The sequence below is a fragment of the Anser anser genome, assembly GCF_964211835.1.
Source record: "Anser anser genome assembly, chromosome: 1".
Classification (NCBI taxonomy): domain Eukaryota; kingdom Metazoa; phylum Chordata; class Aves; order Anseriformes; family Anatidae; genus Anser; species Anser anser.
The window spans coordinates 80,298,906-80,323,963 of record NC_139720.1 but is presented as its reverse complement, the minus strand read 5'-3'; the positions used below and the strand labels follow the sequence as shown (position 1 = coordinate 80,323,963).

The following is a 25,058-nucleotide window of genomic DNA, read 5'->3' as shown; positions in this document are numbered from 1 at the left end:
CCACAGAACTGAAAATCCCAAACAAAATAATTGTTAGTCTCAACAACAGCTTTGCAGCCTTTTTGATCCTGACTTATTGACTTGCTCTCAAGTTACTTTACTTCTATCATTTACTTTTGTGTAGACCTTCTCCTTTGCAAAGTCAACTGCTTATAGTTTAACAGGACGTATCCAGTTGAGATCAACTGAGAAAAGACATAAGAAGCAGAGATGCAACTCATTTCTGAAGGGGGAAAATAAGGATTATCCTTTAAAATTAATTAAGTCCTTTGCTAGTACCACAAAAGAAAAAAAAAGAAGAAGAAAATAAGCCTGTTCAGTTATGTGCTCCTACACAAAAGTACTTAAAGCCTGTAACAATGCACTTAGACACACTAATGAACTGCAATTGCCAAGGTATACCATACTAAGAGGAACTGTTTTCTTAAACAACTTCTGCTCAAAGCCATGTAGGGACTCTACAGAGCCAAAGTCACCAGCCTAAACTGTGCTTTGAACTTGAGATAAGAAATTAATTGCCCAATTGTTTATGGTACTAAGGTGTCTGAAAGATAAGCTCTTTCAAGACCTGGGAAGGTGATGTAACCTACATCTAAGCACCTGTATCCATAAGAAACCGATTATTTTCTTATCTGAGCTTTAAGATTAAATAAATTACTCTGATTTTGCAGTATCTTTGCCAGATCTTGGCATTCCCTACAGAGTATGTAACAAACGGCATATTGCTACTGAGTGTCCTGGTTGAATTCCAGGTCTGAGAAAGATGTAATTAATGGGGAGAAGTGAAGAATGTTTAGTGTCTAGAAGTGTCAGATTGATTCAAAACCATGTGTTAATCACTGTTCTTCCTTTCATACACAAATCAACTGATAACTCACAATTAGTTGACTGCATGCAATATGTTAGCTTTTGCGTTGGATTCCTTTTTTTATGAAGAAATCTGAATAGACAAGTGACCAGGAATAGGACTGCACTATAACATGAGACTTCAGTTTTGATCTATATCCAAGCAAATGTCAATGGGAACGAGGATTTGAAGGGCCATGCAATATGGACTCAGTTAGTAAAGCCCATTCATCCCCACATCTTTTAAATATTAAGATGTTTTTCAGAGTAGGTAATTTTCAGTATTCCTTCCTCGAAGACTAAATATAGACTAATGCTCTCTTAACTAAATTACCTGTTTGAGTGGTTTGATGACAGTCTATCTCAATCGCTCTCTGACTTGCATTTCTAAAGGCAGAACTCAGTGGTTATGTAGACAAGCAATGGCAACAAACTCTGTAGGAGTTAACTTCTTTCATCAGGGGTATTATTACATCAGCAACTGTGGCAGTGTGGTGATGGGCTGCTATACTGGGCATCTTTTATTTATTAGCGCATGCATAGAGTAAAACAAGACATAATGGAGGACAGGCAAGATGTTGATATTCTGACATTTTCTTTCGAAAATATCAATCTTTTCTTTTTTTCTTTTTTTTTTTTTTAATGAGCTACAGGTTTGGTGTTTTGTTTGTTGTTGTTCTGTATGCTTTCGGGTTTTTTACTTACCAAGGAAAACCTGAGAGGCTGTCTGTTCAAAAAAGCTTCAGAGATTTGTTTTAGAAATGAGAGCCCATCCTTCCTCATGTAACGAAACCCCCTTCTACATTCACAGACTGACTGACATTCAGATTATCTACACAGTGATGCATGAAATTAAGAGTTGCTGGACTTACTCCTAAACTGCATAATTTAAGATGCAGGCAAGCTGTTCAACAGGCATGAACCATTGATAAGCATCTGCCCCACCATTTTTTTTTTTATTACAATATCAAAAAATATTTATAATTACATTATTTTAACCATCTCTTTTTGCTAAATACATTTTAAATCCATTGTATATTCATGAAGTGGTTGCCTCACATATTCAGCATCAGGTTATGTGACTTGTCAACCTGTATGTGATACTGTTCCCATTCTTTTCAGATGAACAATTAAATATAACATTCATAATTCAACATCTGCAAAACAGTATATACTAAAATGCGTAGAGTATCTATTTCTTTCAAAGCGCTTGTGAATACTGCCAAAACACATGTTCTAGTGGAAAAAACATGATAGCAGTACCTGTATCAGAGGGGGTGACTTGTCCAATGGTTTATTTTGACTACATTGCTTACCCCTGTTTTATCAAAGTACATCAATGTCAAACTTTGCTTCCTACCCAGTAGCTTACACTCCCTGCAATTTCCAAACAAGTCTTTTCATTTATTTACTTACATGTGTCACAGCAGGTATTGCCAAGTTTTGCAATTCTCCCCTAAAACAATAAAACATACTTCTATTTTGGCACAAGCAATAAACATTTGTTCTGCAGAAAGCCTACAAAAGGATGTTTGAAACAGTGTATTTAGGTGAGAAAACTGCATTTCTATACTGTATACAAATATAAGTCTATATTAGTAATCATAATTTCATTTTAATCCATTTTAAGTTGTTGAACCTGTGATTATATTTGTTGAAAACTGATTGGAAATATTTGATGATTTTAACAAGTTCAACATTTTAAAATATTGCTTTTACCACAGTTTATAATAGCAGCCTTTTAAAGTAAACATGTTGAATACAAATCAATTTGGTGGTGAATACAAACCAATTTTGGGGAACCAGAGTGATAAAACCCACAACATTTATATGGGGAAAAAAAAAAAAAAAAGGAAAAAAAAAAAAAAAGGAAAAAAAAAAAAAAAGGAAGAAAAGAGTGAAATGGTCCTACAATTTCTCTTTTTTTTCTTTTTTCTTTTTTTTGTTTGTTTGCTTCTTTGTTTGTTTTGGGGTGTGTGTGTGTGGTCTGTTGTGTTGTGTTTTTTTTGTTGTTTTGTTTTTTTTATAGCAATATAGATGAAAGCATGCCTGTTCCAAAACAACTGAAAATGTACAGTCAAAACATCATAAAATATCATCTGTGAAATAACTTTTAACATCCAAAAATAATTGTTTGTTTCATTAATACTGTGTAGGAAATAATTCTCACAAATAAACTATGGGGGAAAATTACTGAAAATTCATAGTGAAAGGGAAAATGGAGAATTACAATATTTATACTCTGGGTGATAACAACATTGTTTTAAACACCTGAATTCACATGCAAAATATAGGAGGATTTTTAAGGTTAAAAACAAACAAAGAAACAAACAAAACCCACTAAACTTTCCCTCTGTAACTAGACCAAAAAAGAGCTAATTTTATAGCTGAATTAGTTTTCCTTTTTTTTTTTTTTTTTTGGAAGAGATGAAAATAAATGCACTTTGGGAAGTTTTGAATTATAAGTAAGCTATTCTCCCTTGTTTTACAATAGGGACCTTCACGATGTTATAATAATCACAAGGTTGTAATATAATCCAACATTACTCTAAATTTTGTTTGTATAAAAACCTGTGTTCTGCAGTGATTTCACAAAAAAAAAAATAATTAAAAATAATAATAAATTAGAAAAAAAAACATAATAGAAGCTTTATTCTTCCTGCACTTAACACATCAAGACCTCCCCCATTTGCTTTATGTGTATGTTGAGAGAGGCTTGGGCATGAGCTTTGTTAAATGTTTCCTACATCCTGCCATGCATCCTGTCATGAAAATGGGACCAGGTGGATATAGTAGCTGTGTGATGCTTGATAAGCATCTAGGGCACCAGGTGATACGTCCCTTCCTGGAGTCCATAGCCTGCACTCTGTTCCTCAAAGACAGGTGGACAAGTTTAGTAGGGTTTTTAATATGACAATATACTAAACCACTGCAAAGGTGGAAGCTTGAGCTCTTCCAGAACACAGGTAAAACTTTCTTTTTCTAATCTTGTAAGAGGGTAGAGAAAAAAATGCCTTAGTATTTCATACACATCACCATAGAAAAAAGGGGCCAATTTGACTGTTTTCTCAATATGCATAATTATTCATGCAGTTTTGCTCTGGATACTGAACTGAAAACACTGTGAGAACCATTTTCTTGGTTTTGCTGCTTCACATGGAACAGAATTACTGCAATCTCAGCATCTCTCCTGCAGCATAGCCCCACATAAAACCAGCATATATTTTAAAATAAAGAAAACTTGCAGTTTTCTGAATTTCAAAGAAAATTCAAATTCAGTTTAGCCAAGGTGCTGGGAAAGGGCTGGGGTTTTCCATCCCTAATACACATAAGGTACCTATATACTGAACCATAAACATGACAGTCTACTAGGAAACCTAGGGCCCATTTCATTACTTACACCTTCAGCCAAACATCTTCTGGAATCAAATGGAGGACAGCCAGTGATTCTCCTTTCCCAGATAAATTCCCCTTTCTCGTTTATTTTACAGGAGTGACTATCACAGCCATCCTGAAGTGATCCATTTGGCTGTAAAGATTTAGGGATTGTTAGATTTACACAAAAACACAGGACAATAAGTTTTCAGGATACAGTACAACCTGACTATTCCTTTATTGATATTCAATTAATATAACATGGTGCTGAAGTTTAAAAAACATGGAAATCGTCAGTAAACAGAATTGCTCAACAGAAATCTTCTGAAAATAATTGTTTACTTTTATAACAGTACTGATTACAGTTCAGTAATGATTGCCAAAACCTGACCTTTTTCAGTTCTTACTAGGGAAGAAATTTCCATTATCCACTTTCATTTAAAATTAGGGTTTGAATTTCCTGTAAGTAGCTGTTTGAGTTCCTATTCCAGTTAAATTTCTTTAATAATATTCATGCTTGCAGATATATCTAGATTGTCCTTCTAGAATTTTGCACTATGGTGTGAAGTCTCCTTTTTTTCTTTCACAAACAACAAAAAAAAAAGCTTTCTTGAGAAAACATTCTGGGATATAAAAGATAAGGCATTAGTAATACCATGCTGCCTAACCAAAAAAGAGAAACACAATGCACTTTTCTTGGAGCCATCAGAAGTCTGGGTTACATTTATATTAAATAAAATATTTAAATATTTATATAAGCTAACAAATAAAGAAAAAATAAAAAATATTTGTAAGTATTTAAAAATAGTTCATTATAAATTAATAAAATAAAATTAAAATAAAACGATAAAAGAACTAGTTCTTAAAATTTACCTGAAGGTATTGAAGCCTTCCATCTCTCAGTCTGATGCTACATGAAGTTGGCACACATTTTCCACAGCAAGAGCCAGGGATTTCCTGCCTTCTGTAATTCTAGAATGTAAAGAAGTTCACATGGAAAATTTTCTGGGTTGATTTTGTCTTAAGCATGCTTATTTCTAGAAGGCTGTTCTGAGGGGAGGGAAATTCAGTGGACAAAGCGATAGCCAGCAAAATATTGAGAGTTGTTTTGCTTTGTTTGTTTGTTTTTTAACAGGCCTAGACTAGTTCAATCTAATTAATTAGGTACTTTTGTTTTATAAAAACTGGCATTAATCCTTATAATAAATAGGGAGATAAATTTATTTCCAAATACAAAGCCTCCTATGTCCAATAAATTCAATATTCTTTGACTATAAATGTTGCAAGACAGGGTCCACTAAACAAGAATTAGGAAGGAATAAAAAAATTATTAAAATTTTTAGAGTGGCATACAGTTCACATTTGTGGTGGGTAGGAACTTCTCCATAAAGTTAATGAAGACTGTACAGTGCAACTTGGAAAGTGGTTTTAGAAGCTTAAACTAAGAGAAAAGGGCCAGATAAACATTAAGCAGGGAGAGGGAAAGGGGAGAATGAAGCTGAGATGGAAAGTCTGAACTATGGATGGAAAGAGAAAATGGTCTGATAAAACACAACAGCATCAGAGAGGGTATAAAATCATACAATGAAAAAGGGGAGAAGGAAAGAAGAAGGAAAGAATGGAGCCTGACAAATGGTACAGGAAGGAAAAATGGTGACAGGGAAAGGAATATGAGAGAACAAGCAGCACTAGATGGAGAAGAAGAAAGGTACAGAATGGATAATAGGAAGAAAAAAAGAATGAAGAAAAAACAAAAAAAAAAAAACAGAAACTGAGTTTACACTTGAAGTGTCCCACAATATCCCTCCAGCTGCTACACATGACTAACAGCTGCTTATGATGAGTTGAACATATTAAAGACAACAAACACTTTTTTTTGAGTGAAGGCATGCATGTTACCGCTATGTTTTTTTTTTACAGAAAAAGAATTTGGGGAGGGTGGGGAGTTACTATTAAATCATTGGAAGAGAGCCTAGTTCATTGTTATTTAGGTGAACTTCCTTTATTAGCCAAAATGTAAGCACCTAAAGCAGGTCATAAAATGACAGAAAACCCATTGACCTTGATGAACAGAGAATGCTGCAATTGGCTGCTCTTCAACAACCAGTGCATTTACTTTCATAGCTTCAGCATCCAATAGAGAGCAGGTGCTCCTGAGTACATACTCTACTCCATGATTTTGTCCATTATGAAGGAATTTCTTTTAATCTGGGTATACCACAAAATCAGTGATTGAGACAGGAAAGATCCAAGCGTGTATGTGAATCCTGCTGGCCTCGAGGGGATGAAGATATTACACATCTTATTTGATTTTGGTTTTCCTCAGACTCCACAGTTTCATTACAACGACTATAAAGGGATACATACACCTAGGCCTGTAACCTCTCTTGAGTAGCTGTGCTTAGTAAGTGCTTAATCTCATTGTGCTTAATAAGCCCTTCTAGAAATAGATCTTTCTTCAGTTGTTGTTCATTTGTTTTTTGTTTAGTCTGTACATTTGAGTCAAGTGGAGAGAAGGGGCCATTTGGGAATTGTGTGGGTGGTAGAAGAAGCAAGAGTGGAATGTTTCCCCATTTGTTTTTACAGCGTATTTTATTGATTCCTCTACCTTTAATTTCCACAGCTGGCTTCCTGCATTGAAAAGCAAGAATTAATGTTTGTGCATGTCTGCATGGAAGCATATGTATGCACACAAATTTCTGGCCATTGATTCATTCTAGTGTATCTGGGTGCTTTTTTCATTGATCTGCGAGGTTATATTTTGTGAAAGTGAGAAAGATGTTCAGCACCATGCTTAGCCATTTATTTTCCTTTCAGGAATATGTATCTAAAATCCTACCTTATAGGAGCAGTGATAGTAGAGTCCATAACAACACCCAGCTATTCCAAATTCACCCTTTTGTCACAGGGTGCATCTGTACTAGCAAAGAAATTGGGTCAAGGCCTGTTTTCTCACCCTGCAGACAAGTGGAATACATATGCATGTCTAAATTGCCTTCTCCCCATAAAACAGACTGGCTTTTTCTATAGTTTCTGTTGGAAACAGTCCTTCGATTGTGCTAACCACTGACATGTTATATAATGCCTAGGCATTGTTTGTAAGACATGCAAGCTGGGGCACTGCTAAAAATTCATCAGCGTAAGTGGTTGTAGGCCATAACTTGAGCTTACAGTCTTGCTCTGTTTGGTTTATTAGTGAAGATGAAACCACAGAAACTTGACTTACTACATTGTCCATTCAGTTCTACTTAGGGATTGAAAACCAGACTTCCCCAAAACTCTGTCCCCCTCTTTTGCAAGGACCCTGTCAACCTGTTCTTCTCCTGGATATCAGCCAGGAATCCCATATGATGATGTTAGAGATGTTGCTCTTTGATGCAATGGCCACTGCTTGCACAGCCCCTGTATTTGTCTGAGCCCATTGGCATCCATATATTATCCAGGTGAAGGCAGAAGAGGAGGGTGCATTTTGAGTTTTTCAGTGAAAATTATTTGCTGGTCTATGTTCTTTGGACAGGGGAAAACTAAGGCAGCCTCTACAACTTGTTTAGCTCTCCCTCTTCTTGAGGTACTGGTGCTAAAGCAAAAAATATGTGATTCAGCAAACTAGTTAGGCACTCCAGTCACACTGTTAGTCAGTGGAGTAAAAATGGGAGACATTTGTCCCTGGCTTTTCCAGACAAGATTATTCCTTGCACATGATGGAAGCAACAGCAAAGACTTCAAAAAGACCAGTGGAACTGATGGGGACAATTACCTCAAATCACTTAAGGCATGGCTGGGGACCAGAAAGAAATATTACTGGGCTCAGCTGTTAGAAAATTTGGAAATAGTCATAGGAAAGCCCTGAAGCAGGGAAATCTGGCTGAGCTGCCAGTCCCAGGATGGACGGATAATATTGTGGTGGAAAGGATAGTTCCTGTTACCAATGATTTGCTAAACCTCATTTTGCCCCAAAGGTAAGTAGTCAGAAATGCACAAGAAAATGTACCCCTGGACCCGAGTACTATGAAAACTTGCCTTTTTCTACACTGTGGATTCAGATCACATTTGATATATTTGATCTAATTCAGGGTAAGAAAAACAAAACGCCATGATTTCTCAGAAAAGCTTGAAGAAAGGGCAACAGGTCCCAGAGTTGTACACTACATAAACTGGTATATACAATGAAGAACATGACCTTATCATCAGACACTCTTAATTAGAGCATCCAGACCACTTGTACTTACTGTTGGGCATGGCTCACAACTGAATTTTGTACACGTCAGGCTGTATCTCCGAGAAGACATTGACTGCAGGGAGCAGAGACACGTTGTACATTGATCCACCATCAGACGTTTCCATGGCTGAAACATTAGAAACAGTTTGTAGCCATCAGTGACTGTCTCTTGAGCAAAACTCAAACAAATGAGCAATTTCATCCAGGTTAAGTGTCTTTCATCAAATGTTGTGCTTTAATTCTTCGCAAGAGAAAACAGAAAAACGATGTGCATCCACTTTCCAGAGATCTAAATTTTACATCCACAATCCCTCAACAGGCAACACAGCAGAAGACTATTTTTAAAGTAAATAATTTAGAATTCCTTAATCTGCAAAATGGCATGGGTGTTTCTTACTTCCCTGCTTACAAAGCTAGCAAACAAGCAAGGAGTTCTTGAAAGTGGCAAGGAAGGTTTTGTCACAAGATTTTGTCATGTGTTGGGTGGTTCCCACCAAGTTCATTTTTCCCAAATGTAGTGAATTGATTTACCGACAAGATTTTTTGTTGTTGTGGTCTTTTGTTTTTCTTGAGTGATCACAACCAACAGTTCATGGACAAAAATTACTTGTTATTGTTCTTATAAAAACACTGCTTAGAATCTCTGGAGGCCTAAAAGCTTAAAATCAACACAGACACAAGGAGGGAAAAAAAAAAAAGAAAAAAAGAAAAAAAAAGAAAAGAGAGAGAAGGAAAAGGAAAAAGGAAAAAAAAAAAAGTAACTGAACGGACTTGTTCATAGTTACAAGAAAAGCAGTGGCTGAGCTGGACCCCAGCACTTTGTTTCCTCGAACCCACCACCTTTTCAAAGCAAGCAAAAATGACATTTAAAACACAGTGGAAAATGCCAAGATATTAGATGGAAAAGAACAGGATGTGAAGTTAACAGTAGGATTCCTAGCACTTAGAGGAATTCTAAATCCAAATTCTTTCTGCCTCACAAGTATACAGCCTTTCATTTGAGCCTCAAAATACAAAACCAGTATGGTTGTATGGAGTGCATTTAACGGGCCCAAAGAGTTGTGGTGAATGGAGTCAAATCCAGTTGGAGGCCAGTCACTAGTGGAGTCCCCCAGGGCTCAGTACTGGGGCCGGTCCTCTTTAATATCTTTATCGATGATCTGGATGAGGGGATTGAGTGCACCCTCAATAAATTTGCAGACGACACCAAGTTAGGTGCGTGTGTCGATCTGCTCGAGGGTAGGAAGGCTCTGCAGGAGGATCTGGATAGGCTGGACCGATGGGCTGAGGTCAACTGTATGAAGTTCAACAAGGCCGATTGCCGGGTCCTGCACCTGGGGCGTAACAACCCCAAGCAGCACTACAGGCTGGGAGATGAGTGGTTGGAAAGCTGTCTGGCAGAGAAGGACCTGGGAGTACTGGTTGATAGTCAGCTGAATATGAGCCAGCAGTGTGCTCAGGTGGCCAAGAAGGCCAACAGCATCCTGGCTTGTATAAGAAGCAGTGTGGCCAGCAGGTCTAGGGAAGTGATCGTCCCCCTGTACTCGGCTCTGGTGAGGCCACACCTCGAGTACTGTGTCCAGTTTTGGGCCCCTTGCTACAAGAAGGAAGTCGAGGTGCTCGAGAGAGTCCAGAGAAGGACAACGTGGCTGGTGAGGGGTCTGGAGAACAAGTCTTACGAGGAGCGGCTGAGGGAGCTGGGCTTGTTCAGCCTGGAGAAGAGGAGGCTCAGGGGCGACCTTATCGCTCTCTACAGGTACCTTAAAGGAGGCTGTAGCGAGGTAGGGGGTGATCTATTCTCCCACGTGCCTGGTGACAGGACAAGGGGAAATGGGCTAAAGTTGTGCTGGGGGAGGTTTAGGTTGGATGTTAGGAAGAACTTCTTTACTGAAAGGGTTGTTAGGCATTGGAATAGGCTGCCCAGGGAAGTGGTTGAGTCACCATCCCTGGAGGTCTTTAAGAGACATTTAGATGTTGAGCTTAGTGATATGGTTTAGTGGAGGACTTGTTAGTGTTAGGTCAGAGGTTGGACTGGGTGATCTTGGAGGTCTCTTCCAACCTAGACGATTCTGTGATTCTGTGATTTTCACACACACACAAAAAAAAAAAAAAAAAAACTAATAAAGTAAATAGACACTGAATAGCACAAGATAATTAAAGCTTTGAATCATAGTCAGTGGACTATCACTGCTGACTTCACTGAGAAAAGGAATTTCCTATGCTTACACTATGCATATCCTCAAATTCCTTTTTCTTCCACACAAGTAAACATTCAAAATCAAGAAGCAAGCCAGAGTAACTGTGTAAAAGTATGGGTTCATGGGTAGTTCTGAGCCAATACTCCCACATATACACTGAAGAACGAAGGTTCTTAATAAAGAATATTAATAACATTCTTACACTGGACTCCAGCATAACAGATGCCTTCAGAGCATAGTGGCTTTCAGTAAAGCACCAACAACAGAAATCACTCTCTTCTTAGTTTATGAAGGTCTAGAAAAAAGATTCTCCACAAATAATATGACAGAGGTTGTAATAACAATGGGAAGGTCCTGATCTTTTAACAATTCAGCTCAAGACCTCAACATAGGACTCTTCACCTTTTCCAGTTTAATCTTTTATAGTGAATATAATGACATTAATCTGGAGAGTTAAAAGCCCTTGATGTATGGCATGAAGCCATACTCATAACATTTTCCTATAGGTGCGGGATAGATAACAAATGTGATATGAAACATTAAACTCTTAGCATTGGAAACAGTTCAGATATCAGTATAATAGTTCTAGTACAGACTACATGGCCTCAGAAGGCTATCCAATCCACTAGTATTACTCTAATGGTTGATAAGTCTAAACACACACAAGTGCACACACACAAAAGCCTTGCAAATCAAGGAGATGTCCTCATCCTGGTGACATATTTCAAAATATATTTGAATTTGTTCTGCTTACTATCTTAAACATTTAATTCAGGCCCCCTAGAAGTAAATACTTATCACAGAATGCTTCAGTAACACTAGACTTTCACATCATGAAGAAAGACTCAATAAAGCCACAACCAATATTACAATTGATATCCTCTTCATATCTTCTCCTAAGTTCTAAAATCTTAATTTTATAGAAAAAGATAGCTGAAGTCAAGCTTATCACTGCTGTGGGAAGGAACGTAGGGCATGCTGGAGACATGTTGAAACAAAATCCTTACACACAAGTAAGTTCCTTGAACTTTTGGGGGAAGGTCTTACTTTGATCCAAAGTTTGCATCACAGCTTAGTTTTATTATATTTATTTAGTGTATTTAGTGATCAGCATGCAAATGGAATTTAACAACGGATTTCTGTGAACAAACATAGTTTAGCATGACAGAACTGAGTGACATAAAGATTTGATACAACTTTTTCCCGTTATATAATACACCTATCATGTGTTTTCTTGGCTAACATAGAATAAAATGTCAACATCTGCTAACCCAGTGTTAGTCAGTGCAATCAAAATAACCTGCATAAAGCCAAAACCTACTCAGATCTCCTTCAAGACTGCCACTCAGTAAAAGCCTGGGAAAACAGATGAGTGATGCAGATAATCCTTTTGGTAAATACAGCCACCTGCTTGGAAGTCTGCAGTTAAAGCCCACAGAATTGTTAGGAACAGTGGAGTGAAAGCAATACACCAAATTACTGGAATATAATATTGGTAACCAGATACAAGACAAAAATGTAAAGGGATTAAGGACACAGTCAGTTAACAGAACTGCAGTAAAAGACTCGAAACTTGGAACTATTCAATGAATGAGTTAATAGAGAAAAGTTTTCCCTTGATATAAAATAAAATTTGAAACCTATTCTTAAAGGACCCAGAATAAAGTTTTGCAATCCAGGAACTTCTGTGGACACCACATCTTCTTTCCTTATCAGAACTCTGCAACAGTCATTGAAGTAGAAAATAGTGTAAGACAAAGCTGTAGTAACTCAGGCTGCTCAAAAAAATTTAGACATACAGCTAATTAGCTTTAAATAAATAATTAAAAGAAACTATTTTAAGTTAAAAGAAACTATTCATTAAGACAAGTTCTAATTTAAGATCCACTAAATATTTTTATCATTTTTCCATCAAACTTTCCATTTTGTTTAGAAAGTTTTCAAGGTTTATATCTCCTCTCAAATTTCACACTCTCCATCCTGAGAAAATATTTTAGTAACTGTGTTGTTGAATGCTAACTGCCTGATATGGTGCGAAAGGAAAAGCACAGAAGTAATGCAACAGCTGGGGCCTACCTATGCCCTCAAAATCTTTCACAGACTGTGTTTGATAAAATGGACAATTGTCAAGAAGACAACACATTTTAAAAGCTGTAATAAAAGAAAAAAAAGTTTTTATAGAGATCCAGATAGCAAACAAAAATGAATCAAACTAGTTTAGTGTCACCTGAAACACTTCACAAGTTCAGGCCAATTTGGGAAAAATTATTAAAAAGGATTTTTTTTTATTATTTGACAAACTGAAATATTTTTTAATCTTCAAAATACAGATACTCCTGGTTTTCCATTCAACATAACATTTTTTTCAAACATTGTTTATGTTTTACTTAAAGCATTTTAAAATATTCTAAAATACTTGAAAATTGAGCAAAGACTTTCTCTGACAGGTCAGGTAAGCATTTTGTTGGAAGAGAAAAAATTAGTTGTTCACAAAATAACAGCATGCAGCTGAAAAGACATCTTTTTGCAACACAGAATAATATATATTTAACTCCTGTATGACAGAAGGTGACAGGAATTGGCAATTATACTACATGAAATTGTCTACAAGTATGGCTTTTATAAAATGCCACAACTAGTTTTGACAACATACTACAGAGAGACAAATAAAGGAATCAAAGAGAAAGGAGATTATTTCAGATTTAAGCACTTTAAAACCCTTCTCCCAATGTTCTGACAGAAAGGCACAATTACTTCTTGGATTTAGTTCTATAGGGAAGTAATCCTTATACAGAATGATGGATGGTTGATGACAGGGCTTTAACTCTAATAAATTGATGAACTTGTGCCTATCAAATATGGAAAAAAAATGGAAGAAATAGATGGGGAGAGGTTCTGCTGTACCTCGAGAGCACAAAGAGATATGGGTAAACTTACTTCTTCGATAAAAGAAAAAAATGTGTTGTCAATGCAAGAATACATAGGTTAAAAGTTAGGTTAAATGAATAAAGAGGACCTGTTTCCTAGGGGGATGTTGAGAATCCTTAGAGTTCTTTGACACCAGAGGTGCTGCCAGAACATGGATTTAGGGAAACAACGGACAATTGACTGAGCTCTCCAAAGATAAATTCGGCATAAATGAGATCAGATGCTTAACTCCAGTCATTCCCACTGTCAGGGACTGGGTTAAATATGTCTTAATCTATCCACTAAATATGCAGTTGAGAAAAAACTTCCTCTGAGGGCATATCAGCAGGGATCTTGAAAGGGGGCTGAGGTCAAAGACTGAGGAAGCTCAGCTTTCCTGTTCCTGCTAATAGCCAAGGAGGGAGACCCCTTTTTCCACACAGGTGGAGCAAGAATTTCCATCTTTTTTTAATCCGCCTTATCCTCTAGGTAGAATACAGGAAGTTTTCCCTTCCCCAAGGTGGGCAAGGATCATCTCTGAGATTATCCCTTGCAGATAGTTTCCGGTGTGTTTGGTAACCTGCAAGACATTACACAAGGCAGATTACCACAGTTATCTAAGCACTTTTTCCTCAAGCACCCTTCACTTTTTCCTTCAGTCGTCCAAGATAAAGAAATATTACTGTCCCATTTTGAGGAGATGCTCGTTGTCATACAGGAAAACCTGTGGAAGGGTCATGAAATGGACTTAATAGCACAGAGCCCCTTGCCACTCTTTTGGATGCAACGTGTGGGGATTCTGGCTGTACAAAGCTACCCTGTACACTTATGTATATTCTGACAAGTCTGTGTTTTTCAAAAGCGCATTCAAATATCTTACCAACATAACAAATATCTTACCAAAATAGCAAATAAAAGCATCAAGTCTTACCCCAATAACAGTGCCATTCAAAGGACAGCCATTCACAGGTACTGAAAGAGAGGATAATATTCCATTTAACATTATGATTATCATATCATTATCTCGACTTAATAAACCACGAGTATGCATTTTTGACTCATTAGAGTTCCAACTGAGGACATTTAGATCAAGTTTCATTGTAAATAGGTGCAAATTAGCCCTCTTATATTATATTTTATAATATAATAATTTTTATAGCCCTCTTATATTTTCAAAGATAACAATTTGTCAATTATCCTGATATGCATCTCCAAACATTCCTTGGTGAGTTGTTGTTTTCTTTAAGAAGTACATGGTAAAATGTAGATTTTTACCCTCCATTTCAAGCCTCTTGCCCTCAGAAGATGCACTCATAGGCTTTCTGCAAGTTATAGCACCTATTTCTCCTCCTCCTTCCACTGCAATTCCTTACCCTGTGGTTCCTTATATACCTGTCAATTAAATATGAATGGGAGTATTTGCAGACTGAGTCCAAATAGCCAAATCTTTTGATTTGTATTTTTGATCCAAGACTGTGCTAATAAATGGACCCAGCCACAACACTCAGAGATGTCCAAAAGACAGCATGGCTGCATGGAAACTTCCTGTTCATAGCAGGTGTTGATGATAGAATTGGACTTTTCTAAGATAAAAGCACATCAAGATCTTGTTTAACTGCTTAACAATATAGGCTAGTGCTGTAATTTGCTGGTAGAGACATACCGTGTTATGTCTCCCTGAAGCAATGCAAAGTAGTGACAATAATAATTAGTCCAAAAGGACACTGTGAACATCACTTGGAAAGTGAAAGTAATAGCAGCAGGAGCTACCATAGTCAATGCCTAAGTTATACAGAGTAGTTTAAAACTGGTATTTTACTTGCATAGTATACACTTTTGAAATTGCTATTGAGAAATAGATCAGCACTAAGATTAACTCTTCAGTGATTCCATTTGTCACCCATTAAGCCTTACCACATCTGCAAGAAGGACAGCAGTCAATTATTTGGTCACAGCGTAATTCAGTTCCCTCTGGACAGTCAGGCACATCCATCTGAGAGCAAGACAGATTCTTTTGCTGTACAAAAACCTCATCATTCACTCGGACACACTCATTGATAATGCAGTCATTAAAGGGGGATCTCCACTCTGTGCCAACCTGACAGGAAACGGTAAAAGGATTAAATTCAGACAACAGTATTTATGCCACTGGAGAAAAAGAAGAGCACCCCCAGACAATGTACTGATTTGCAAAAAGCACATTTACTTCTACAGAAACAGTCTGTTACTCAACAGTTCTTCACAAACCCTTAGTGTGACAATCAGCTTACAGAGTAGACTGCTGCTTGGTTTGCAGAGTATAGAAGTTACAGGAATATCCCTAAGATGAAAATGAAAGGGGCAGGTGAAATAACATGTGAAGAAGGAAATGCAACCTTAACTAGATTTAAGTTTACATTTGTTCCCAGTAGCTGGCTGTACTGCACTGCACTGCAGCAGAGCTGGCCCTCTTTCTGCTGGATCTTGCTGCAAATCATCTGTAGTAGGCCCACAGGAGGCTTTGGCAATTAGCTCTTGAGAAGAAAAGACTTGCAAATGTAAGAGAGACCAGATCTTGTTGATGTCCCACACTGGCTGTTATCACCCATGGGTCAGATAAGGTAGGAACTTTAAATGGTACTTTGGAAAGAGACATCACCACAGGTCAGAAAGACACTGCCACATTTCAGTGCCAGGAGGAGGTGATCACTACTTTAAAGCAGGATGCCTCCACTTGTAATGGACCTTGAATATGCTTCAAGAACAGTGGAAGTGTGAATCAGACCCCTCCCAAGGGGTCAAACATCTTTCCTCAGAAAGTTAATGAAATATTTTCTCTTGTTTGTTAGTTGTTAATGACAGAGGAGCTGAAAGAGGACACAGCAAGAAAGAGACGGCAGAGTATAAGGATCTATTACTCCATCAGGACAACAGAAATCAGTGAGACACGGTGGGACATTAAAATAGACCTTCAGAAGGCTTGATTTATGAAACAGAATAATACTGATCCACGTTAAGGAATGTCCTTGGTGAAACCAGGGAAGAAGCAGGCTGCAGAATATAGCTTACATTTTAAAACAGACAGCATCAGACTATCTTTGTAAAAAAAAGTAATTAAGAAGTTAATATCAAATATGTGAAAGTGAGATGTAGATGTAAGCACAGACACACTTTAATTAATAACACTTACAGAAGAAAAGATGGGGAGGTCTATTATTTTAAATCTATTTAACTTATTGTTCCTGCCTTTCTTTGCTAAATCCAAACTTCTGCATAGGATTAAGCAATTTAATGCTAATGGGGCAGGCAAAGGCTTGCCAAGGCTGGCTGGATTAGGAACAGAACAAACTGAATAGCCTGAAGGAATTTAAAATGTAGGCAAAGAAAGAAAACAATATCGACCTAGTATTCCAGTGGCAGCACACTTTGAAAGGCATGTTGCATGCATTTACTTCCCATTGTGCTCTTTGGAAGAGACATAAAGGAATGCAAATGGAATAGACACACTGCTGAAAATAAACTGTTATTTTGAGCAGACAACAAGTGTGGCCTAGACCACTGCAGCCTGATCTGATATGCAGCCTACATCTTCAGCAAACAGAGAGCAATTCATGTTTCTATGCTCATTCAGTTCCAGATATTTCACTGTGTAACAAATAGGATATCCTATCTGAGAGGACCATGGAATTCAAGACATCAAATATCCAATCTGCCCACCACCCACAGAGTAATACAAATTAATTAGGATAATTTAAACAATTTGCCTACAGCGAGAGAAGTATAATTTCCCATTAACATTCTTTTGAGCTATGAATCGTGAAATTAGTAATTTTACATACAAAGATGCCTTAGAGCATGAAATGAAAGAGGAGGGTTTGCTCATTAGCAGAATGAAGCAGGTAAGTCACAGAACCAAAATCCATTCTTTCGCAGTACTGCTTGCCTTATAATAGAAATAACTCTCAGGTTCTTTTTCTCCTTCTGTGGAACACAAAATAGTTCCAGGACATTTCTGCTAGAAAAGGAAGTGGCCACTCCACTGTCACCTCACCTCGTGTAAACGAGGAACTGCGTCACCCCGAGGCCACAACAGCTGTTCCTCGCAGGCAGTCTTCTGGCATCTCCCACAACATTCCCCATCTTGGATGATATATTTATATCCCTGTGGGAGAAAAGAAAAGAACTGATTGATTGAGGAAGAGAAGACAAATGAGAAGGTTAATGCAAAAAGAAAACACTGGGATAAATGCTTAATGTCAGCAACTTTTTATGGAAAGAGTATTTTGAAAATAGAACTGTAAGGCCACACAGTGCAATCACAAACAAGTGGTCCACTCAGTTCACCATCCTGTTTAATGGTTAACATTACCTGTCAGAAAAAAAAAATAATAATTTAATTTAAAAGTACACAACATTAGGAGTAAAAATCCAAAGATTTGCCACAAAACAGAAAACAATGACATAAACAAGCAGAAATGGAAAAGGAAAAGGTAGAAGAAAAATGCTTTTGGAGGACACTAGAGTATTTCAACAACATTAAATGCAGCAATAATTTACAAATGTTAGTTTACTGTACGCAAGCAGTTTCTTTTACACATTAGCAAATTGTAAAAAGCAAGCTTCCAGCAATGTGGCCCTACAGAGGAGTGCAAAAAGAAAAAGTAAATCCACTTCTAAGGGTGACTGTCTCAGTTGCCACACTATTTGGAGTTTTCCCCTCAAACTGCATTCATAGCATTTGCATACAGTTTTCTTTCAAAAAAAAAATCTCTTTGAGAATCATTATGTGAAAACATCTGTTTTTACATATGATTGATATCTAATTGTAAGAATTATTTGTATTTAAAAGACTTTTTTTTAATATAATTCTATTATACAAAAGAAAATAAGAGGTAAAAATTGCTTTGGTGGCATCTTGGATGTTAATCAACACCCAAAACTCTTTTTCCCATCCCTGAGACTTCAGTGTTAGGATTCAGTCTGAGCACACTCAGACATCTGATTGTGCTTGGGCTGAAGCAGAGGGAAGGGGTTGGTCAGACGTGTAACCTGGGGACTAGCTTTGACTGATCATTTCATCCTTTCATATCCTGAAGCAACTAGCCAAATATTCAAACACTGGAGTACCTAAGTGAAAGAAAGCAAGGAACTTTATTCTAATTAGAAAAAACTACATGCTATATTTAACAGTCTGCAAGGGGCAAAATATAACTCTGATTTCAATACAGAGTTCAAGAGAAAAAAGAGTTGTTCTGTCAGAGAAAATACTGTTCATGTGAAAAATGCCAATGACAATAAGCACAATATCTGTTTTGATCTACACCTTCAAACTGAAATAGCTTAAGTATTCCCAACCAACACCACCCTTCATGAACTATCCTTGATTTGCAACATGGGGCACTTAAGCAAGCCTCTATAATCAGCAGACTTTCACATGAAAGAGCATTTTGTATAGGGTCATACAATGTAATAGCCGAGTTTGACCTATCTTTGAGGATAAAGTGCTGCATGATATATTTTGTTTGATATGAAATTTTATCTACTACATGTGCATGTGAAGCATCTGAAATATGGCATACAACATTTTGTTTGTGTGGTAAACTCAGAGAAATAAAAATCCATGAGTTGTTTGTGCTCAGAGTAAACTCAGCATCCTGACTAAGCAAAACCCAACTGCAGGATTCAAATTTCACGACTCCTGTGTGAAAAAACAGAGCCCTCTATAGAGCAAACAAAACAAGGTGCCATGCAGCAGACTTTAGGTATGATCCATACCACAAAGGCAACAACAAAGATGTGGGTTTTTCACAGTTCAACCTATCTAAGTGGCTCTTTTGGCGTTCAATGAACTCAAGATCTGAGTGCTCTGACTCCTCAGGTGAAGAAACATAGGGGGTCACAGCTTTCAACCTCAGCATCTGCAGAGGCATCTCCTAAGGCAGCCCCTGAATCACCACAGCATACAAACCTGTGTCAGAAGGCAAACCTGCAAACTGCACCAATCCATGAGCTCCTCAAAGAGCAGAGCAACCACCTGTACTCAAGGAGGAAAGTGGACAGTGATTCCCTGCTGTCATACATCTTCCACAGCTTTAGAAATATTTCCCAATTAGAAAACCCTAACTTTTGCATTTAAACCATGAAAATTTGGGCACACAGGACTAAAAATAGCTTTATGTTATGACTAAAAGTTTTAATATTTAATGCTAGATCTAAGAAAAGGAAAAAATATCGTGTATTTTGAGGCGTTGGTTTTTATTGTTGTTTTTAATTAGGTGACCCAAGTACAAAGACTACTTGCTACCAGGGTCATACCAGAGCATTTTCCATCTCTTCCTTTATTATCTTTCATTTTCTAGCATATAGACGCTGTAGAGATGCTCTGGTTTGTTCAAGAATCTATTTTCTGCCATTAGCCAATATTCTGCTCATCCTCTTCATCCTCTGAGTTTTCTGGACTGGATCTGCTGCTTAACTTCACCTTCACATCCTGACTTTCCTTTCCTTTTTTTTTTTAAACGTAGAGTTCAAACTTCAAACAGGGTGTTAATACTCAGAAGAAGCCCTCAGTGTCTGGCCATCTGTCACAGTGACATGGAACTCCCTGTCTAAAGGACTACAAAATCCATGTGCCTTGGCAGCTAAGGGAACAAGGCAACACCAGCCACCCTTTGCATTTGGGCAAGTATCCTTAGTAGACTTGCCAGTGATAATAAGCAGCTGCTACAGAGAACCTGACAAGTGTTCAGTTCTGCCAACAGATCTGGCTGTTTTATCATATAAATGCAGAGATAAAATGGCTCTACCATATGGAAGATGAAATTACAAAGATTAAGACATTATACTACATGGTAGGTGGAATTAAGCCTGCTTTTGATTTGGGGCTTGGCTTTGTGACAAATAAAAGAAGAACACAGATTAATTCTGTAGCAATTGGAGAATGCACATTTTGATCTCATCACTCACTCAGGACTATTGGAGCAATCTGCACAGGTGCATTTGTGCAATGTGCATTGTGCGCTCCCCTGTTTCATTCCAATGTTGCTCAGGATGCATAGCTCATCTTTTCATGGTTGCTAAGGTTTTGGCCAGAAAACTCTGTCAGCTGCCTTCTGGCCAACAACATAGGAAAGAAATAATGGAAAGTATTACTCAACACCCAGTATTTTTAAAAAGGCTCCAATATTTGCCTTTTACATCTTGAGATGATAGTCCCTAGAGAGCATTAGAGAAACCAAAGAAAATGAAAAGACTGAGAGGCTGAGAAAAAACTAATAGTATAGGTAAAAATGAATTTGGAATGCTGAAAGCAAAATCTTCAGTTGTGATGACTCAGCATAATTCTAGAGATTTCCCTGGAGCTAAGCTCATTTACACCAAGTGAGGACTTAATTCTCTATCTAAAAGTCTCTAGAATATTGAGGTATTTCCTAATTTTTTTAATAAAGTAACCTTGAAAATCCAAACAGGATGTTTGAAATTACTTCTCACCAAGACTTTCACAAATTTTAAATAGGATCCTGCATATCTAATCCTCAAACAACAGTCTTTGTTTGAAATTAATTTATTTGGCGTCCTTAATATGCACTACTAAGCCATTTACTCCCATGCTTTACATGTAGAAGTCAAATTCTGCTACTTCGAAGGAGAATATCAGTATGAAATATTGGAGATTAAGGCTGTGGATTTCAGAGTCAGCATTGATTACAACCATAATTTGCTATGCCTTTCCACATAGGGTACAAATGTTCTTTATTTTAATTTAACACAGTCATCAAAAGTCTTGAATATCTACACTAATTAATTTACACACACTTAGCCAAATGGTTTTGTCTTAAACACTTATCCCAGAAAATTATGCCTCATTCTTCTCATAACCGTGCAATGCTTTAACTTATCCAATACTTTAAATTGCACTCTTTTATATCACTTATTATGTATCTAACTTCAAGAACATTTATAGAAATTAAGAAAGCAATTGCTCCCTTCACTTTAGTACACTAGGGATTTTAAGGTGTTTTGAAAGCTGTTATCCATTTTATCACCATGATTTTCTAAAGAGATAGATTTTAACGTACTCTTAGAGAAATCGTTACTGAAGAAGCTCCAGGAGGGTAAGAAGGTACAGACACCACTCCTCCTTGTGGCAAACGCAATAATTACAACAATTATCTGCTTGCTTTCAAAATTTCGGTAAGAGAAAGATACAAGACAACAGAAGTGAGAGGACTGTGACATGTAATGAGGCAAATCCACAACTGGTTTGCAAATGAGAAGGCTCTATTTGCTATTAATTTGAACATCTTCAAAGAATTTGGGAATCAGTTCATTTTAATGAAACATCCATTCTTTTTCTATAGTGTTTCTTTATGTTCTAAAATAGCAGATCAGATTTGCATTTGATTTTGTCAAGCACATGAGAACAGTAGCACCACTCACTCATCAGGGTGAAGGAGCTAGTTTAAGTGTTTAATTGTTGGGGATTTTGTTTGTTTGTTTGTTTTTGTTGTTGTTGTTTTGTTTTGTTTTGGGGTGGGGTTGGATGTTTTTTGTATTTTGTGTATTTGTTTTTGTTGTTGTATCACTAAGTAGAAAACTGGAAACTGTTTTCACGGAATTCAGATGACATGGACAAAAATGATACTTCACAACTTGGCAACTGAATTAGTAACAGTAAGAGAAGGGAGTATAAACACCATCTTAGTAATAATCTACAATTAAACTGTCTTCAACACCAATACAATGTTCAGTGTCATCTAATCTGAATTGGACAATAAGCATTAGGGTCAATTCAAATTGGACTACAGAAACTCTGTGGTTCTTGATACATAAATTCGCTGAATCAGGAATAAACTAAGGAAAAATAAAATCTGAGCTCTACAGGTTGTCCAACAGCTACTGTTTTGGTACTGCAACTTTGATAGCCATTAAAGGAACAGAAGAAATGACAGAGTTCCAAAACGAATAATTTCCTCCAAGCTTTTTTCTTTGTTTGTTTACTTGTTTGTTTAAAGAAAAGCTTTTTGAGACTGCAGTGCTTAAGACTTATTTGTAAAGAAACTGTAGCTCTGTATTAATGATACTTTCTTAGAATAACAGATTACTGATAAAATTATGGCTATAAGCCAAAATAAAGCCAGATATTTTAGATCTAATATTTCATAATCATTTCCATACTCAAAATGAGTCTCTTTTATGAACTGAACAGAAATCAAAAGGATTCTCTTGCAAAAGCTGTAAACTACCCTCATGGTTTTCACTGCATTGGGCATCTTGAAGTTTTTCTGACCAAACACTATACTTACAGGAAGAGCAGTAGTTTGGGTCGCTTGTTTTTTTGTGTTTTTTTTTTGGGGGGGGGGGTGTTGTTTGTTTGTTTGTTTTGTTTCCTTTTTTTTTTCTTGTGGGTTGATTTTCTGCTCTGGTCCTACACAATTATATACTGTTCAAGTCACAGCACAGGGAAACTTTCAAAAAAACATTTATATTTAGTTCACACCTTCTCATGTGCACATACATATATTCTGTCCAGCTTTGTTCTGATAAGGAGGCAGAAAATTAAATTATATTTAAAAATACAATGATATCAAGGCATGTGAAATTTTTGTAAGCCAAGGGACAATTAGCTTAACAGACTTGAGAAAAGATAATTGTTTTTCATACATCAGCTTGCATAACTGAAATGTTGATAGTCAAATTTGCAATAAATGATAAACTGTTTTAAAATAAGTTAATGTAAATTCAAGTTTAAATTTAAAACAAATCAGTCAATATAGAGTTTCTACAGCATTGCTAACTCATCCATGAGGTGCTGCACACATATATTCTATGCCCACTGACAGTCTTTGACTCCCAGACACATTGTCAATGTCCTTCTGAAAGCAAAAAGAACACCTCTAACTTTTCATAGCTGTATTTGCAAAGTTTTCTAATGAAGACTCGGTATGAACAGCGTATGACATATTTGTTTGGAAATTCACTGTATTTCTGAGCAAACAGAGCATGGTTTCTCCTGGAGCTGAAAAAAATCAAGTGACTCTTGTCTCACATTCAGCACTGGAAGACCGAAGATATTACAGAAGCATCCCAGCCAGCACAGTGAATCAAACACAGAAGCAGACTACATGCCCCTTTTTTAAAAGGTTTTGCAGCTACTGCTGTAGCATGCTCTCCCTTTCATTTCCCACTGAGAAATCCCAGCTGAGTGTCATTACAGAATGACACTGTTGAGTCACAGACCAACATGCAAACATTGGCCACTGGACCACTGAAAGCACTGATGTTACAACACACATCTGGAACACATGCTGCTTGGCCAACTCATCAAATTTTCCTGGGCTAATACAATATAGAGCCCAATATAAACATTTAAAAAGCAGTTAAGCAGCTTGAATATTTGTGTACTATTAACTAGCTCATCTTTGCCTCTGCACTGAGGGAAAAAGAAAAATACGAAAGAGCCACTTCTTGGCTTCACTTCACAGTTCATGGGAGAGACAACCTATGGGAAAAACTCTGGGTCAGTAAAAGATTTACAGAGAATATTCTGAATCTGAACTCACAGACTGTGAACACTGGACCACAGAGTAGGGAGGAGCTTCTTTTCCTGAATGTAATTGTCTAGTACCATCAAGAACAGTCAGTTAATCTATGTATACACTGAAAGTTTTAGAAAGAGGCAAAATATATTTGTGGTGGTCTCTAACATTTGCAGCATAACTTCTCTTCTAAAATAAAGTCAGTAATACTTAGGCCCTCTAGACTCTGTTCTCAAGATAATTCATTGCTACGATACTTATTTTCTGTTTTTCTCTAGTTTCTCTAAACATGCAGGTCTAAAAAGAATCATTTTAGTTCCCTATCAGGACTCCGCTGACTAATGCAGATGCTCATTGTGTGAGTAATGTTACTCACCCGAGAGCAGAAAGTGTTACATATTTTGTCACGACATTCCATCATCTGAAGTCCTGTAATGTCATCTCTTGTACTAGTGCAAGAACATTCTCTGCAACCATCTTCCCAGGTCTTCCCAATGGGGTAGACAATGTTGTTGTGCACACACACCTATGGAATACAACAATTTATACATGAAAGAATACTGTGCTGCTGTAAGGACACGCTGCTGGCTTCAGAAGGCTGATTTTTAAGACATGAAACCCACCATAAGATTTATTAATATTTTGAAGACAGTAGAAACACAAGATCTTAAATTTGTGGCCACTCTTTTGAGGAAAGGAAAGTAAGCACAGCCGAAGCTGCTGTTTTATAAAGAATGAATTGGAGACTTTTATTTGCATTGAGTGGAATTGCCCAGGGTCTGACTCAGTTTCACTGTAAGTATAATGTGATACAACATTTAGAGATGATAAACAGCGAGTCCTGTAGAAGGAGCCATGCACACAAAACTTCTGCCAACTGTATCTGCTAATCTGAAAAGATACTACTTTGGGCTACAAGCATTCATTCTTGTATCCTTAGGCCACCACAGCTACCACAAAAGCAGTGCCATCTTTTATATTGCACTCTCTATTAGT

At 37.1% G+C, this 25,058-nt stretch overlaps 1 protein-coding gene across 2 annotated transcripts in view; it reads right to left on the bottom strand.

Annotated features, from left to right (window-relative positions):
• Positions 1 to 25,058, bottom strand: part of VWF (von Willebrand factor) — a 147,827-nt gene that overhangs the window by 4,023 nt on the left and 118,746 nt on the right. For both annotated transcript variants that reach the window (XM_083819388.1, XM_083819389.1), the window contains exons 43-50: positions 24,439 to 24,588; positions 17,576 to 17,686; positions 15,460 to 15,643; positions 14,477 to 14,517; positions 8,451 to 8,567; positions 5,095 to 5,193; positions 4,247 to 4,375; positions 2,263 to 2,302 (exon numbers count right to left, since the gene is read on the bottom strand). In XM_083819388.1, coding sequence (XP_083675514.1) covers positions 2,263 to 2,302; positions 4,247 to 4,375; positions 5,095 to 5,193; positions 8,451 to 8,567; positions 14,477 to 14,517; positions 15,460 to 15,643; positions 17,576 to 17,686; positions 24,439 to 24,588 — 871 coding nt within the window. The remainder of the gene's footprint in view (positions 1 to 2,262; positions 2,303 to 4,246; positions 4,376 to 5,094; positions 5,194 to 8,450; positions 8,568 to 14,476; positions 14,518 to 15,459; positions 15,644 to 17,575; positions 17,687 to 24,438; positions 24,589 to 25,058) is intronic.